The sequence below is a fragment of the Mizuhopecten yessoensis genome, unplaced genomic scaffold (assembly GCF_002113885.1).
Source record: "Mizuhopecten yessoensis strain PY_sf001 unplaced genomic scaffold, ASM211388v2 scaffold11041, whole genome shotgun sequence".
Taxonomy (NCBI): domain Eukaryota; kingdom Metazoa; phylum Mollusca; class Bivalvia; order Pectinida; family Pectinidae; genus Mizuhopecten; species Mizuhopecten yessoensis.
Window position 1 is genome coordinate 314,140 of NW_018408849.1, and position 16,757 is coordinate 330,896.

Here is a 16,757-nt window from a genome sequence, read left to right on the forward strand (position 1 = left end):
AAAGCATGTAGATTGCATGTAGATCGCATGTATAAAGCATGTAGATCGCCTGTATAAAGCATGTATAAAGCATGTAGATCTCATGTATAAAGCATGTATAAAGAATGTATATCGCATGTATAAAGCACGAAAGAAAATATAACTTACTATAGTAGCAATTTCTAATAATATTTCTCCACTGTTCAGAATTCGAGATCAGTGTTATATCTAACCCGAACCTGTCGTATACTGTGATGTCCTACTTCACGTTGGTGGTGACCTGTTCGGACGGTGTGTCCACGGAATCAGCTACTCTCGTGGTCAGTGTGGAGCCGGACACGCCACCACACTTCAACAATCATAGTAATCTTCCATCATTGGAAATCTCGATAGAGATTGTTGCGATGCCTCTTCTTTTTGCTTTATTCGCGTTAACTTTAAACGCCTTCACTTCCGGTTGCGCACATGCTTAATATGTAAAGTTTCTTTACAGTTTATGTACACGTAATGTTAACTGTTTAATAAAAGGAAGCACTGAATTTCCTGGGATGAGTATTCAAGTGCTTGTTCAGTCGATGCGTGAACGTATTGATGTTTTCTGCGGAAACTACTTCCTCTTTAAGGTTGTTCCATGTGTTGACAACTCTGTTGCTGAAGACATTTTTGCTGATGTTTAATCGGAATGCTTTTTTGTAGAGCTTGTTAGAATGCCCCCTTGTGGGGTTTACTTCCGGTGGTGCAAACATGTCGGGCCGTTTGACAATGTCAATCCCGTTCAGCATTTTGTATAGTTCTACCATATCTGCACGTTCCCTTCTGTATTCTAGTGTTGGTAGTCCCGATTTCCATAATCTGTTGGTGTACGACATGTCCTTAAGTTGCGGGATTCTTTTCGTGGCTCGACGCTGTACGTTTTCAATGGCAATTTTGTCTTTCAACAGCATCGGGGACCAAACGGTGGAGCTATGCTCTATATGCGGTCTTACCAGTGTCTTGTAAAGGGCAACAAATGTATTGGTATCTTTAAGGGTGATGGTCCTGCAAATTATTGCGAGTATTCTGGTGGCTTTTGACACAGAAATGTTGGTATAATCGCTGAATTTGAGAGTACTGTCGATCGTAACTCCTAGGTCTTTTTCTGTTGTAACTTTGGTAATATTGGTTTCTTCCCCTTTATTGGTTATCTCATAGGTTGATGTTTTCGCTTTGTTCCCTATCTCCATGTGTTTACATTTATCGATGTTGAGCTCCATTAACCAATTTTCTGTCCATTGACATATTTTGTCAATGCTGTTTTGCAGTTGTGCTGTGTCTTCCAGTTTGGATATATTTTGGTATAACTTGGTGTCATCAGCAAACATCTTAATAATGCAGTTGACTACTTCTGGCATGTCGTTTACGTATATTAGGAACAGCAGCGGACCCAGTACACTCCCCTGGGGTACTCCGCTGCGGACTGGTTGGGGGTTGGAGTGCCCTCCATTAATTTCTACCTTCTGTGTCAAGTTTGATAGATAGGCCCTTATCCAATTTAGCACACTTCCCTTCACTCCATATAGTTCCAGCTTGTATAGTAGGAGACGGTGTGAAACCTTATCAAACGCTTTAGCGAAATCTAGGTATATGACGTCTGCATTGTGTCCGGAGTCCATGATTTACGTCCAATCCTCTATTGATTCCAACAGTTGTGTTGTGCAGGAACGTCCCGCCCTGAATCCGTGCTGACTGTCTGTTACAAGATTGTTATGGTCTAGATGATGTAGTATGCTATCTCGTACAATTCGCTGCATGATTTTGCATGGTACAGATGTTAGGCTTATGGGTCGGTAGTTACTTGGGTTCTTTTTAGATCCTTTTTTGAAGTTTGGTGTCGCATGTGCTTTTTGTCAAGCATTCAGGCAGAGCTCCTTCTTCGAGAGATCTGTTAAAGATTACATGAGTGGTTCTGCAATCTCATCGATTGTGTTTACTAACACCCTAGGATGGATATTGTCCGGTCCTGCCGATTTATTTCGGTTTAGCCGCTTGATTGCCTTCTTAACGAGCTCGGGCGATATTATAATGTTGTCCAGCACTTCTTCATATGTCCTTGGGGTTAGATTTGGTATGTTGGTGTTGCCGTCAATGACAAATACACTAGCGAAGTAGTTGTTGAGGGTTTCTGCTGTTTCCTTATCATTTGTTGTTAGTGTTCCATCAGTTTTTGTCACTTTGTTGATTGTACTTTGTGTCTTTGTTTTGGAGTTTACGTATTTCCAGAATGCCTTGGGGTTGGCTATTATGTTGTCGGCTAATCCTTTTTCGTAGTTTTTCATTGACTTTTTCAATGCTTTTGCTGTTCTATGTCTGGCGTTTTTAACTTCCTCGTAGTTTTCAGCAGTTTTGCAGTGCAGGTACTTTGTCCATGCTCGGTGTTTATTTTGAATGGCTTCTAACGAGTTGTTGTCTATGTAGGGCTTTTTAGTAATCATGCCTGGTCCTATCTTGCTCACTGGTATATTTTTTTCCATTGTGGTGAATAGTTTTTCAGCAAGGTAGTTCCAAGTTTCTACTACAGCGTTCATTGACTTTAGCTCGGTTATATCCATTTCTCCCAGGTCTTCTCTGATGTTGTCGTAGTTCCCTTTGTGGTAGCAGAGCTTGTTCGTTTTGTTAGCTTTAGGCTTGGAATAGCAAGTGAATTCAAAGGTCAATACAATGTGATCGCTCTTGCCTAACCCTGGTAGGTAGTTAATTCCATCTATCATATCGTTTTCGTTGGTTAATACAAGATCTTGTAGCGACGGGTTTTGTCCATCTCTGTACCGTGTTAGTTGGTTAACGTGTTGTGATAGAAAACAATCACGTATTTTTTCGATGAACGTGGAGGCAATGTGGTTTTTGTTTGTACGCGAATTGTATGTATCCCAGTTGATTTCTTTTAGATTGAAGTCTCCTACCAGTAGTAAATGTGACGCATTATTGCTGATATTTTATCTAGTAGGCTCAGGAGTTTTGCATTGAGTTGGTCATTGCTGTTGGGGTTTCTGTAGATGCAGCCTATGGTCAGGCTGTCATGCTGATTTAACGTGATTTTACTCAGAATGTATTCCTCGCTGTCGCAGTCGATCTGTACTTCGTCAGCACTGAGGTGCGATGCTGTATGTATGACTACTCCACGTTTTTGTATGTTTACCGAAGAAGGCGTTATAGTTGTCTAGTTGGAATATCTGTTCGTCTATCAGTAGTGATGCTGACTTGGGGTTTATTTCCGTTAGGCAGATTAGATCTGGATTTTCCTCAGCTATGTATTGCTTCAATTCAGACTTTTTTGATAAAGTTAGTACATCGACATTGGAATAGTAACAGTATAATGTTCAGTTCTCTAGCCTTGCGATCCTCTAGCTCTTTGGTTCTTTTGTCAACTAGGCTGTTAACGTCTTGCCTTATTTCATCAAGTATTTCTTTTTTTTAACTTGACATGACGTCGAATATCTGCTTTCTTGTATTTAGTTCCAAGTCCGTAAGTCTTGATTTAACACCCGTGATTCTTTGTTCGTTGGATTCCCATAGTTGCCTCAGAGTAGTGTTGATATTATCTAGAGTTGGTTTCATGTGTGTGCACATGACATATTGGCTAATTCTCCATTCTGGATACAGGCGTATACCGTGTCTGATATACCGGTACATTTTTGGCAGAATTGTAGCTTACATCCGCTGCAGGGTATATGGTTTGATGTGGCTTCTAATTTTGCTTCACACTTTCCGCACATTTCCATGGACGTTTTATCTCGTGGTCTCTTGCTGCAATTTATGAACGAGAAGTTACTCCCGTCGGCCATTATTTATTAGTTGTGCAGCAGTGATGAGATAATCCCACCTACTACTTAGTTTTAAATAAATGTGGCGGAACGGTGTGACTGAGTTAGCAGTTGGTTAGTGTATACAATACAAGTTATGGTGAGTGATGAGATAATCCCACCTACTACTATTAACTTATATTACTTAAACCGACATTGCTGAAGGAGATGAAGTAGTGTTTAATGTCCGATCAACATGAAGATGGCCAGCTAATATGTTGGATACAAGTTATCGTGTAGTGATGAGATAATCACATCTACTACTGATCGCTTGTAAGTTGATTATAATAGGCAGTCCTCGTCGTCGGTGTCCACTGTCAACATCAGAACATCCCCATGGGGTTGAACCTCCTTGATTTGGTGTGCATCTCTCACTAACAATTTAGTCCACACTTCAATAAGGTCTTTCCCCGGGTGGATTCCGTCTTTCAATAAGCTGAAGTTTTAGGAGTACCGTGGCAATTTTCCTTTCTGTTTACGACAACGCAGAATATTGTTGGTTAGTTTTAAGGTTGACTGGTTGTTTTCTGTATTCAGCGCAGTTATCCTGTCGTTCGGTAGCTTACATTGACGTGAAATATCTTTGTCCTGCTCTTTCGAATCATGGGTATTGGGAAGACCTTTGTGTTTATTCCAGTTTGTGGTACTGAACGTTGGGCACTCTAAAAGCTTAATTGTGGCTCTTCCATGACTTTTGTTAACGCATTCGATGGCTCTATTAAAGTGGTAGATTATTTCGTTTATTGTGTCATCACTGTCCGGTGTCCTCACTACGATATTTCTTCCTACTTTTTCACCGATGTCGCAGGTCCCGCTCCATAGGTATAAGGAAATGAGTTTATGTCTCTTAATTGCCTTATCAATACGCTGTATTATTAAGTCAACAAGGCTAGATGTTCTTGCACCTGACATACACCAGAGTTCAAACGGGAAACGTCCACCATTAGGGAAATAATTCCTCATGGTAAACCCCTTACTGTCCAAAACTAGGATTGCCTTTCTGCTGCTATGTTCCTCCTCAGTGTCGCAAATACTGTCAAGTGCCTTACTTATCATTGTCACACTCATTGATAAGTTAGAAAAGGGTTTCTACTCACAGTTTTCGACAGCTGCACCCACATCACCTTCAGAGAACTCGTTGAATTTTCAAACTGGCCGCCATTTTCGTTTCACCAACCAGAAACCCTGTGTCACTTGAAGAGGTCTATTCGTGCATTATTACGAAATGTATATTTACCCGACGTTTATAATATAAATTTGGCTTTATAAATACAAGGATGCCGTAGATATTGATAGATTCTTTTTTAACTCATACAGAGCGATTATGGTACGACCGTCTCCATTGCGCGCGCAACCGGAACTCAACTTACTAGGTACATCTTTTCACGGCTCGACTATCGTACGTAGTGATATATATTGACTGAGCTGTTTTATATGCAACAGACTGCCGTATCTTCATAAATTAATAGACTAATGGCAAGTTTCATATCGTCATCAAGATCTCACTGGGGAGTAGTAGATGTCCTTGTGACCTATAAGGCTCATGTATTATAGTATCAAAATGCCTTGTTGTTTTCGTCGTTACTAGTACTGTTCGTACTTTGTGGACATGACATTGAATGTTGTCTAGATTAACATGGCTGGGGTCATTGATGAAGCCAAACGTACCGCCCTTTTTGAACGTCTGGTCTTATATGTCTATCAAAGACCTGCATGTCAATCTTTTTCTTTGTGCTTTTTTTCCCCCTAGATTTTGAGATTTCCGTTCGAAGAAAGGTTATTTTTACACTCGATGTTCTCTTGTTTTTCTAAGTAAAGTATCTATTTGTTCAATGTTTAAGCGATGTTTGGTTTAAAAGAATAACGCTGATATAAAAACAAATTGATAATTCGTTAATAAATATATTCATGTTATACACACTGTCGTTAATATATACATGTTATACACACTGTCGTTAATATACACATGTTATACACACTGTCGTTAATATATACATGTTATACACACTGAATATACAAATGACATTTTGTCTAAGCCTTTCTCGTCTTCAAAAGTGCCCTAGGGACATTTTGTTTGATTTAAAGAGGAAAATGGATGCTAATATTAAATCACACAATAATTGATGACGTATTGTCTCAACGTCTCATATTTGCAATAAGAACATACGGGTCTTTGTCTTGTGTTAAATGATACAACAACAGGAATCTGGTTGACCATAAAGGCGGAATGACATATTCATACTATAATTATCTTGTTCCACGACGTTCGATTATTTATCTAAATCAGCTCCTGGTCACATAAGAATGCGTTAAATTATGATGCAGACATTTACAGAACTATATTTGATTGCAAGGAATAACTTAAGACATTATATTTTTTTAAACATATTTTTCTATTTTAGGAGTGGTGGTTGTGTCAGCCAAGTTTACTGCGTCATCAGTAAATGTGTACAACATCACAGCAAGTGACCCCCCTGACGTAGACAGCAGTGTATTGACATTTGCTAGGACGTGTTCTGCGTGGCCCTTTACTTTACAACCAGGTGAGAAGCAAAGCTCTAATACATTCGTTCAACATGAAATCATCATAATTGTCATCAAATGACAAATCGAAATTATGTCTTTTTTAAAAGTGTTTTTTTTGTTGTTAATTTAAATGTTATATATTAAAGGCACGGTAGTCTAGCTGTACGACACCGGGCTCGAGACCGAAGGGTTGCGGGTTCGCGTCACGGCACTGCACTGTGTTGTATCTTTGAGCAAGATACTTTACTCCGCTTGTTCCAGTCTACTCAGTTGTAAATGAGTACGTGGTTGGGCAGTTCTAGAATTGTTGAATGATAGCTGTGAGCGCCGAAATGGCAGCAACGGCTGTATGCTCCCCAGAGGGTTGAGAAAGATATTGACTGGCTGCAAAGGCCGTATAACCACGGATGATAATTTGTGAACCGCTTTGAAACGACCTATGAACTAGGTTGTGATAAAGCGGTATATAAGAACCTCAAATTATTATTAATGTTATTATATATAATAGCATCAGAACATTCCTTAGTAAATATACATGTATTTATGTTTTTGTCACAACATATACAAATATATGTAAAGATCAACAGAAGATAATCATTAACATACAGTCTATTTCGTCAAAATACTAAAACAAAATGGAAACTCAAAATACATTTAACAGATATAGACGAGTCAAAAAGGAAATGAGTTCCACTCTCCTACGGAAATAAGTAAAAAACAAATGTAGCTTAGAGATCACAGTTTTGTTTTGATATACTTTTACATTATTTTGCAATACTATTACATTATTTTGCTATACTATTACATTATTTTGCTATATTATTACATTGTTTTGCTATACTTTTACATTATTTTGCTATACTAGTACATCATTTTGCTATAATAGAACATTGTTTTGCTATACTATTACATTATTTTGCTATACTTTTACATTATTTTGCTATACTATTACATTGTTTTGCTATTATTTTGCTATACTATTACATTATTTTGCTATACTATTACATTGTTTTGCTATACTATTACATTGTTTTGCTATAATATTAGATTATTTTGCTATAATATCACATTGTTTTGCTATACTATTACATTGTTTTGCTATAATAGAACATTATTTTGCTATTCTATTACATTGTTTTGCTATACTATTACATTGTTTTGCTATACTGTTACATTGTTTTGCTTTAATATTACATTATTTTGCTATACCCTTACATTGTTTTGCTATGCTATTACATTATTTTGCTATACTGTTACATTGTTTTGCTATAATATTACATCATTTTGCTATACTATTACATTGTTTTGCTATTATTTTGCTATACTATTACATTGTTTTGCTATACTATTACATTGTTTTGCTATACTGTTACATTGTTTTGCTATAATATTACATTATTTTGCTATACTATTACATTGTTTTGCTATACTATTACATTGTTTTGCTATAATATTACATTGTTTTGCTATAATAGAACATTATTTTGCTATACTATTACATTGTTTTGCTATACTATTACATTGTTTTGCTATAATATTACATTGTTTTGCTATAATAGAACATTATTTTGCTATACTATTACATTGTTTTGCTATACTATTACATTGTTTTGCTATACTGTTACATTGTTTTGCTATAATAGAACATTATTTTGCTATACTATTACATTGTTTTGCTATACTGTTACATTGTTTTGCTATAATATTACATTATTTTTGCTATACTATTACATTGTTTTGCTATGCTATTACATTATTTTGCTATACTATTAGATTGTTTTGCTATACTATTACATTATTTGTGTGCATCAGTAAAATACGTAGACTGTCAGCACAGTTAACATACTGTTATCATATATATGACGAGTTTCATTGTAAATCCTATTAATCAATTCTGTATATAAATGTACTGTAACAATATGTTTCATAAAAGACGTGTTCAACTAGAACATAGTCTTCTTGTACACCATATTCAAAATGTAGAAAGGTTTATCCTTTTAAACTAAAGATACACATTTGTTGTGAATTAATCAAATTTTGAAAAGAATGTTGGGATGTTGCCTTTAAAGTATATGACGAACATTTATCCACGTCTTTGCCCTCTGGCAAGAACTTTTCTAAATAATGTAAACCTGGGCAACACATTATATCATAAAAGCATTGTTTGAAAACTGTTTTTATTTACATTGTATTTTTAAGATGGATGACGTTTTACAACAGCCGGACTGAAATATTCGAACCATACGTCATATGAACTTTTGGTGTTCGTCTCTGACAGGAAAACAACAACAGGTCCAGAGAAACTCACAATAAACGTTACAGGTAAAATTACGTCTAATCAAACACACGAAACATGTTATAGGTAACGTAACGTAAACACAACGTACCTGTTATAGGTAACGTAACGTAAACACAACGTACCTGTTATAGGTAACGTAACGTAAACACACCTTGCCTGTTATAGGTAGAGTCATGACTTCACAACCAAACACACCATACTTGTTATAGGTGACGTCATGCACACACATCATACCTATTATAGGCAACATCATGACTTCACAACCAAACACACCATATTTGTTATAGATGACGTCATGTAATCACATCATACCTATTATAGGTAACGTCATGACTTAACAACCAAACACACCATACTTGTTATAGGTGACGTCATGTAAACACATCATACCTATTATAGGTAGCGTCATGACTTCACAACCAAACACACCATACTTGTTATAGGTGACCTCATGTAAACACATCATACCTATTATAGGCAACGTCATGACTTCACAACCAAATACATCATACTTGTTATAGGTGACGTCATGTTAAGACATCATACCTATTATAGGTAACGTCATGTCTTCACAACCAAACACATCATACGTGGTATAGGCAACGTCATGACTTCACAACCAAACACACCATACTTGTTATAGGCGACGTCATGTAAACACATCATACCTATTATAGGTAGCGTCATGACGTCACAACCAAACACATCATACTTGTTATAGGTGACGTCATGCACACACATCATATCTATTATAGGTAACGTCATGTCTTCACAACCAACCACATCATACGTGGTATAGGCAACGTCATGACTTCACAACCAAACACACCATCCTTGTTATAGGTGACGTCATGTAAACACATCATACCTATTATAGGCAACGTCATTACTTCACAACCAAACACATCATACTTGTTATAGGTGACGTCATGTAAACACATCATACCTATTATAGGCAACGTCATTACTTCACAACCAAACACATCATACTTGTTATAGGTGACGTCATGTTAAGACATCATACCTATTATAGGTAACGTCATGACTTCACAACCAAACACATCATACCTGGTATAGGCAACGTCATGACTTCACAACCAAACACACCATACTTGTTATAGGTGACGTCATGTAAACACATCATACCTATTATAGGTAACGTCATTACTTCACAACCAAACACACCATACCTGGTCAAGGCTTTGTTCTTTTTCTTACCGAAATCACATCTTCAGCCAATTCGTGATAGTTAACACTCCATTCGCTTCACTATCTACATTAAAAATGTTTTTTGTCGATAAAATGTTGAAGATGTTTACTTTAGATATCAATACATCGCCTTTCTTTGTGAATTTACCATTCACCCTGGCAATCCCGGAATCAACTGTTGTCGGTAAAAACATTTTCAATAACAACGGAAGTGACACTGATATTGAAGGCGTGTTGTCGTTTTCCTTGGCATCTAGTATTCAATCACTGTCTGGGATGAATTTGTTCAATTTGACAGATGCTGGTATGTATAACAGTTCTATAAAGTATTCCTCTTTTTTAATCACACTATAACAAGTCATCTAATTATTTATTGTTAACTGCCTACCGAAACCACGCACTCGATGACAGCAACAGTTGATAAGATGGTCAGTTTTGGATGCTAAGACTCTCGTTCTATGTATGTCTCTTTGACTCGATTGAAATATGCGGTATATTTCAACTTATAAAAATAGAAGATTTGAGTACAACACCAATTCCATAATCGGTAATGTTTCGTTGTAACTATTTGTTAATACTATTACGTGATAGATAGCAAACAGTTCAAACGTGAAGCGTGCAACATTGCATGACGTCAAGCTCAGTTGAATACAAAACAGTATTTCTGTGATTTTTTTCAAAGAATACGTGGACAAGACAAAACGCTGTTTTAAGAAGTACTGCTTGTGCACGATTCCATTAGGGATGTAATATTGGGGTCTGTTTAAATTTATTATATTTAGAACATTTTAAAGGTTAACACTGATAAAGACGAAAAAGTGATTGAGGTATTACTAGCTGATTTAATTATTTTGTGTAAAAAGACGGTTGCCTTGGAGACACTGCGAAGCAAATGGTACGCTCGAAAGGTACACACATTTTCTGTAGAAAATCGGTCCAAATTGTTGAAATTTATGTCGATGTCCCCTAAACAGTCCCTTTGTATAAAACAACTCAACTCTTGAGATTTCCTAAAGTCTCAAATTTCCTAAAGTCTCAATCCCAAAGTCTCAAATTGTCTAAAGTCTAACATACACTGCTTGGGACTTTTACTCGATTTTGAAATGGTTGTACAATTGGTCCCAGAAGACTTAAATCGTGGATAGAAAATATAATATCCTTGAGTATGTTCACCTTCTGTTTATCGATTGTTGAAAATGATATTGTACTTTCATTAAGCGGTTTGAACAATGAAATAATACTTAGTTGACATATCTATCAAAATGTAATGTATATCATTTCATGGTCACAAAAGATCGATTTCATCAAGACAAGTGAATGAAGTATTTGTTATACTAATATGCTGCGTTTATTGGTGGAAAAAATGCTCATATCTATTTGTCAGATATTTTCTCAAAACGTGGAATCACCAGTAACACTTTCCCGTTGTTCCTTGTACTACTCTCCATTGTACTGGTCACGTGACTTCATACGTCACTAAAAAATGGAAAATGGCATAACTGCAAGATACAAAGCTATGACGCGAAAGCACTGCTAACCACCATTTAAATGCAGCATTGAAATTGTTTTTTTTTTGTACGAAACACTGTATACTGATGTAATATTGTGTCGTTAAAATCTTGCGTTGTTGTTAACGGAACAATTTATATTTCGCCCAAAGATGTTAATAGTCAATCTACTTAATACTATCTGTAGAAAAACGTAAATATTTCTTGTAGATTCCAAGTAACAGATATTGCAAGATATTACACCCTTTAAAATATAACGTTAGCAATATTAACTATATATGAACATAAAAAGTCTAAAAACTGTATAAAGTCCCTGATAAACATAGTATGCAGTTACCGTTTTAGTTTAATGAAACAACACAACAATAATGAACATAATAATATCGTGCAACTACATAAATTAGTAAAACAGTTTAAATACTGCAACAAAACATTCCATACACCAACACGTAGTTGCGAGAAACTGCTAGACTAAACGTAAACGGATGTTGTGATGAACTGCTCTTGTCATTTACTACATTAACAATAAAAACAAAAAATGAACATTTGATGCAAGGTCTGTATCGTGCGTAAATAAATAGATCATGCATATTAATAATCCTGACTCGATATGTATACAAAAGCAATCTGTTTACTTGTTCTGCAAAATGAATTGTAGACTTGAGTATGGCATGGAAGACTCCAGAGAATGAATAACAATGTTATTGATAGATAGTATCTGGCATCACATTTCAGGTCGGAGAGGCGTTGCCGACCCCTCCCTACGCGGCGACTGAGCCTAGCGGTAGTGCAGTGATCACCTACAGTATTGTACCTGGTAACCATAGTTCATTCTTTACCATCAACTCGTCCAATGGTGTGTTGTACTACAGCCAGAATTCCGTGTCGTCCAAAATCTCTGGAGGATCTGCCGAGCTACGAACGAATACGGTAGCTATAGTGATACCGATGTTTATACGAAACACGAAACCAAGTATAACTGTTCCCGCCATGATCACTGTCCAGGAATCGCACGCTATAGGATGGTGATAGTTTGGACTACAGAGTTCTGTATCATCCCACATTTGCCTATACAACATTTAATATATCCAAATCAGGCGAGTGTTTTGTAACTGCGTCTTAAATTGATCTAGAGAACTAGCAAGTTTTGTCAATGTATACTCAGCAATACATTCGTGACTCTAACAGATTCTAGTACCCCCTCCCCCCCCNAAGATACTATATGTCATACATTAATAATGATGAGGATGTATGTATTATAATTACAGACTATTATCCCCCCTCTCTCTTCCCCCTCCCCCTTTTCTCTCTCTGTCTCTCTTATAATTTCAATTTATAAAATAAAGCATTTAAAAATGAAACAGTGTATATATGTATATTAATTCTGCCAAATTGTTGTACTATTGTAAATATATGCTTGTAATGTGCTGGGAAAGGACTTAATATAAGTTTGATAACTTGTGCCCAATCCTTTTGCTTGGCAATAAAATATGTTTAAACTAAAGTTTTGTAAATGCTTGTTACTGTTAAATCTTGTACAAAATGTGTTCTCTAGTAAACTTCTGACGTTGTTGCTTTTAGATCAGAACCAAATACTAACCATCCACTTTATGGTAAATGTTATTGGCAAGCCATAATGGAACTGTTTATAACAATGATCAGTGACGTAATAGCCACGTGATATAGCAACATACAATGGCGGCCTGTCACGTGATAGCCATGTGACATATCAGTATAACAAGAGAAGCTTGCTATAAAATAGCCACGAGACATAGCCACAAACAACGGCGCCATTGACGTTATAGCACAATGACAAAGCCGTATAAAACAACAATATATGATGCAATGGCCAATATTATGACGCTACTTACGTATATAACTGTGTGGGTGTTTTTTTAATTACGTAAGATGCAATCATTGGCCACATAAAATATAATGTACTGAAAATGTCATTTAATTTTACAGGTTATATTTTGAATGTGACTTTAGCTGCATCACTGGATTACGAAACTGTTTCCGGGTACAACTTAACTGTTATCGTCAATGATGGGACCGAGGGTTCGGACAGTGTTCTCCTGCAGATAAATGTCGAAGACGTTTCGGAGCCGCCTGGTATCTCGTCCGGGCAACACAATACTACTGTCACAGAAAATGGTGTATGTGTACATTCCTAGATCTTGTAAATGCTTGGTTAAATGGTTATATATATTTAGATATTAAAGCCTACACCATTTACTGTGCGTCAGTGTACATCATAGAAGAACCTTTTTCATATTTCGAAGACATACATAATTATCTTACCTTCCTAAATAATAAAAATTAAAACGACGTCACTCTGAAAGACGAGAATTCTGGACTACTTTGAAAATAGATTTAAGAATATCTGCGGAGAAAAACATTTCGTTAATACTGGTTAATCTTCCTTCGCTTTAATTACTACATATTCTAGTTGTCTCTCTTTGTCTGTCTCCCTTTCTTTGTTTCACTCTCACATCCTTTCTTCTATGGCTCTCTCTTTCTCTTATTACTTTCGTATTTAGTCCTGTTCTGTTGTTGTTCTATAGCCTGTGTGTGCAAGACTCTACGAATGTATGATGATGATATTAAATCATGATGATGATGATGATGATGATGATAATGATGATGATGATGATGAATCATGTGTGATGATGATGATGATGATGATGATGATGATGATGATGATGCATCCTCGATATCCAGGGGTTACGCTCACTTTCGCTCTCTACACCCCTGGAATATGTCATAGCGAAATTGAAGGATCGGTGTGCGCCACCTTGTTGATGAGACAAGAAGACTAGTTCGATCCTTTGATACACATCAAAAGAATCTCGCGGTCACGTAACGGTAACAATTGACCGGCTTTGAAGTCGGGCGTCTCTCCTTTGTAATCTTCAAAGGACAGGTATCAGCCTAGCGATTGGTCATTTTCTTTTACCTTAGACCAATCAAACAGCTATTTTCGTGCCTTCAATTTTGCTGTGACATATGCCAGGGGTGTAGAGAGCGACAGTGAGCGTTACCCCTGGAGTATCGAGGATAATGATGATAATGATGATAGCTTTTGGACCAGATCTAGTCACAAATATCAAAGGCATTGTTTGGCGTTAGAATAATCGGAAATAAGCTCAAATCAACTATCATCTTGAATGCAGTACCTTTTCATTCCTTTTTTGCTTCGATTACAGAATGGAACGCTGGTATTTGATGGTTTTTCCATGACTGATGAGGACGCAGGTGACACACTTTCAATTTCGATCGTGTCCGGTAATGCTGACAACTCCTTGACCATGTCTTCGTCCGGTATTGTATACTTCAACGTGGACTACGTACGGCGTGGACGTGCCCGCATACAGGCGACAGATTCAACAATGTTGACAGCAACCACAGTATTGACGATCACGATAGAGGACGCCAATGATAATACGCCAGTACTCAGTTCAAATCTATACGTGAAAGGTGCAAATGAAACTGTTCAAATGGGTTCAACACTTTTCACCGTCATCTGTTCCGACGCTGACAGTGGAATACACAGTGAAGTTGAATTCGGGATAATTCCTTCTAGTTCAATGCCTGATTTAGTCACAATTTCACAGACAGGGGAGGTAATCCTTAAGCAATCATTGATTGCCTAATCAGGCCAGACATTTCATTTTAATATATCCGCCACCGATAAAGAAAGTCCAACCTTGTCAACAGTCTCTATGGGGACAGTGATCGTTGCAGGCCGCTGAGGCAGTATCATCGTCAGGCGTGTCTTCCGCCAGTATTCTTCAACGACCGGAACTGATGATAGAAATCGGAGCCGCAGGTGGCGTCGCCTTGGCTACGGCTATTGGCAGTTTGGCGTTTTTGACCTGGAAGCACTTCAAATTTGTATATTATCTATATATGATCGCGGATGCTTACATTTTGTAAACACATATTTAAACACAATACACCAAGTTGGAGTTGTGGATCTGTTATTGAGTCTCCGTGAGTTAAATTCGAAAAACAATCAGTTGAAACACTACACGAATAAAGAAGGTATCTGATTGAAATTGAGCAAATAAACCATAAAATAGATTGTTGGATGCTGTGTACAGCATTCATAGCGGTCCTCGCCAAGCCTGGGCAAAGCAAAACCAAAGAACAGACTTTCTTCTTCCGCGGAAGATCTGTAAATGCTAAGTTGATTATTTCATGGTATGATTAATGCTGTAAAATTATGAAATACGTATGAAAATGATCAATAAACCAAAGAAAAAATGTTAAAATTTTATGAAAAGGCGAGTTTTTTCAGTGAGCATCATGAACTTAATCATTCTCAGATTACTACGCTTTTTGGACCGAATCATTTCTTCACAAAAAAAAACCCCACTCTATCTCCTTCCGCGAAAGGTTTTCAGATAATGTGTTCATTATTTCATGATATGATCAATGCTACAATATGGTACAATATAACTGTATTAGACAAAAAAATCGAAGAAAGATGTAAAGATCTTTAACAGTGGCGTTTTTAATCAGTGAATAATTACTACGCCTCCTATTCCAATACTCTAAAGTGTGTGTGTAAGAGTTTTCTCCCCTTGTCCATCATTGCGTAGTTTCTTGCTCGCGACTAGTTGAACGACTATTTGATAACTGTCCTTGATAAAGTAGGCTTCGTGTTTTCTTTGTCTCAATGGAAAGTCTCCAAGTGAAAGAAAATGTTTACTTATACTAAAGTAGCCGTCAGCAGCTGTGCCTAACGAGTTTATAGATAGCTTTCCAATGCGACAGCAGCTGTGACTAACTAGTTTGTAGATATATTGCTACATGGTTGTCTGGTCAAGGTCACTGTTACTATTTTTAAAAGATCATTGTCTGCGCTGTAGCAGCTTCATTCCTTGTTTCATCGTTTCAACAATTTGTATCTCGTTGTTTTCGAAATAATGATGACGTTACTATTTACAAAATATTAAACATATTTATCATATGCTATTATTCAGTGTAATCACGCTATTATTCCGTGTAATCACACAATTATTCAGTGTCATCAACCTATTATTCAGTGTAATCACAATATTATTCTTGTCATCATACTATTATTCAGTGTAATAACACTATTATTCCTGTCATCATACTATTATTCAGTGTAATCACACAATTATTCCTGTCATCATACTATTATTCAGTGTAATCACACAATTATTCCTGTCATCACACTATTAGTCCGTGTAATCATACAATTACTCAAGTCAAGTTTCAAGTTTTATTTTTACACTCACGCCACACGTGCGTAACAAGAGGTCACATAATACATAGTATACATTGATGGACATAGTACTCACATAATATAATATAACACATGATACAATTCATACAATAACAACCCATTTCAATAATTCTTTTAGCTAA

The 16,757-nt window shown here is 36.6% G+C and overlaps 2 protein-coding genes across 2 annotated transcripts; one reads left to right on the forward strand and one right to left on the reverse strand.

Moving 5' to 3' along the window:
- Positions 1 to 1,910: 1,910 nt before the first annotated feature.
- LOC110464894 lies at positions 1,911 to 2,726 on the reverse strand. Its single transcript, XM_021520357.1, has one exon. It carries the CDS (start codon positions 2,724 to 2,726, stop codon positions 1,911 to 1,913), a length of 816 nt encoding a protein of 271 aa, XP_021376032.1.
- Positions 2,727 to 5,454: 2,728 nt separating this feature from the next.
- Positions 5,455 to 15,013, forward strand: LOC110464895 (protocadherin-23-like). Its single transcript, XM_021520359.1, has 4 exons — positions 5,455 to 5,482; positions 6,221 to 6,361; positions 13,326 to 13,516; positions 14,567 to 15,013. The coding sequence occupies exons 1-4, from the start codon at positions 5,455 to 5,457 to the stop codon at positions 15,011 to 15,013; spliced, it is 807 nt and encodes a 268-aa protein (XP_021376034.1).
- The last annotated feature ends 1,744 nt before the right edge of the window (positions 15,014 to 16,757 follow it).

What these genes read in the sequence shown, in the direction of transcription:
- LOC110464894 (XM_021520357.1), bottom strand. Translation starts at nt 2,726, where the DNA reads ATGATAGATGGAATTAACTACCTACCAGGGTTAGGCAAGAGCGATCAC.
- LOC110464895 (XM_021520359.1), top strand. Translation starts at nt 5,455, where the DNA reads ATGGCTGGGGTCATTGATGAAGCCAAAC. An exon ending in GGTCATTGATGAAGCCAAAC is followed by an intron (nt 5,483 to 6,220) that starts GTACCGCCCTTT and finishes TTTCTATTTTAG; the next exon opens with GAGTGGTGGTTGTGTCAGCC. An exon ending in CTACTGTCACAGAAAATGGT is followed by an intron (nt 13,517 to 14,566) that starts GTATGTGTACAT and finishes CTTCGATTACAG; the next exon opens with AATGGAACGCTGGTATTTGA.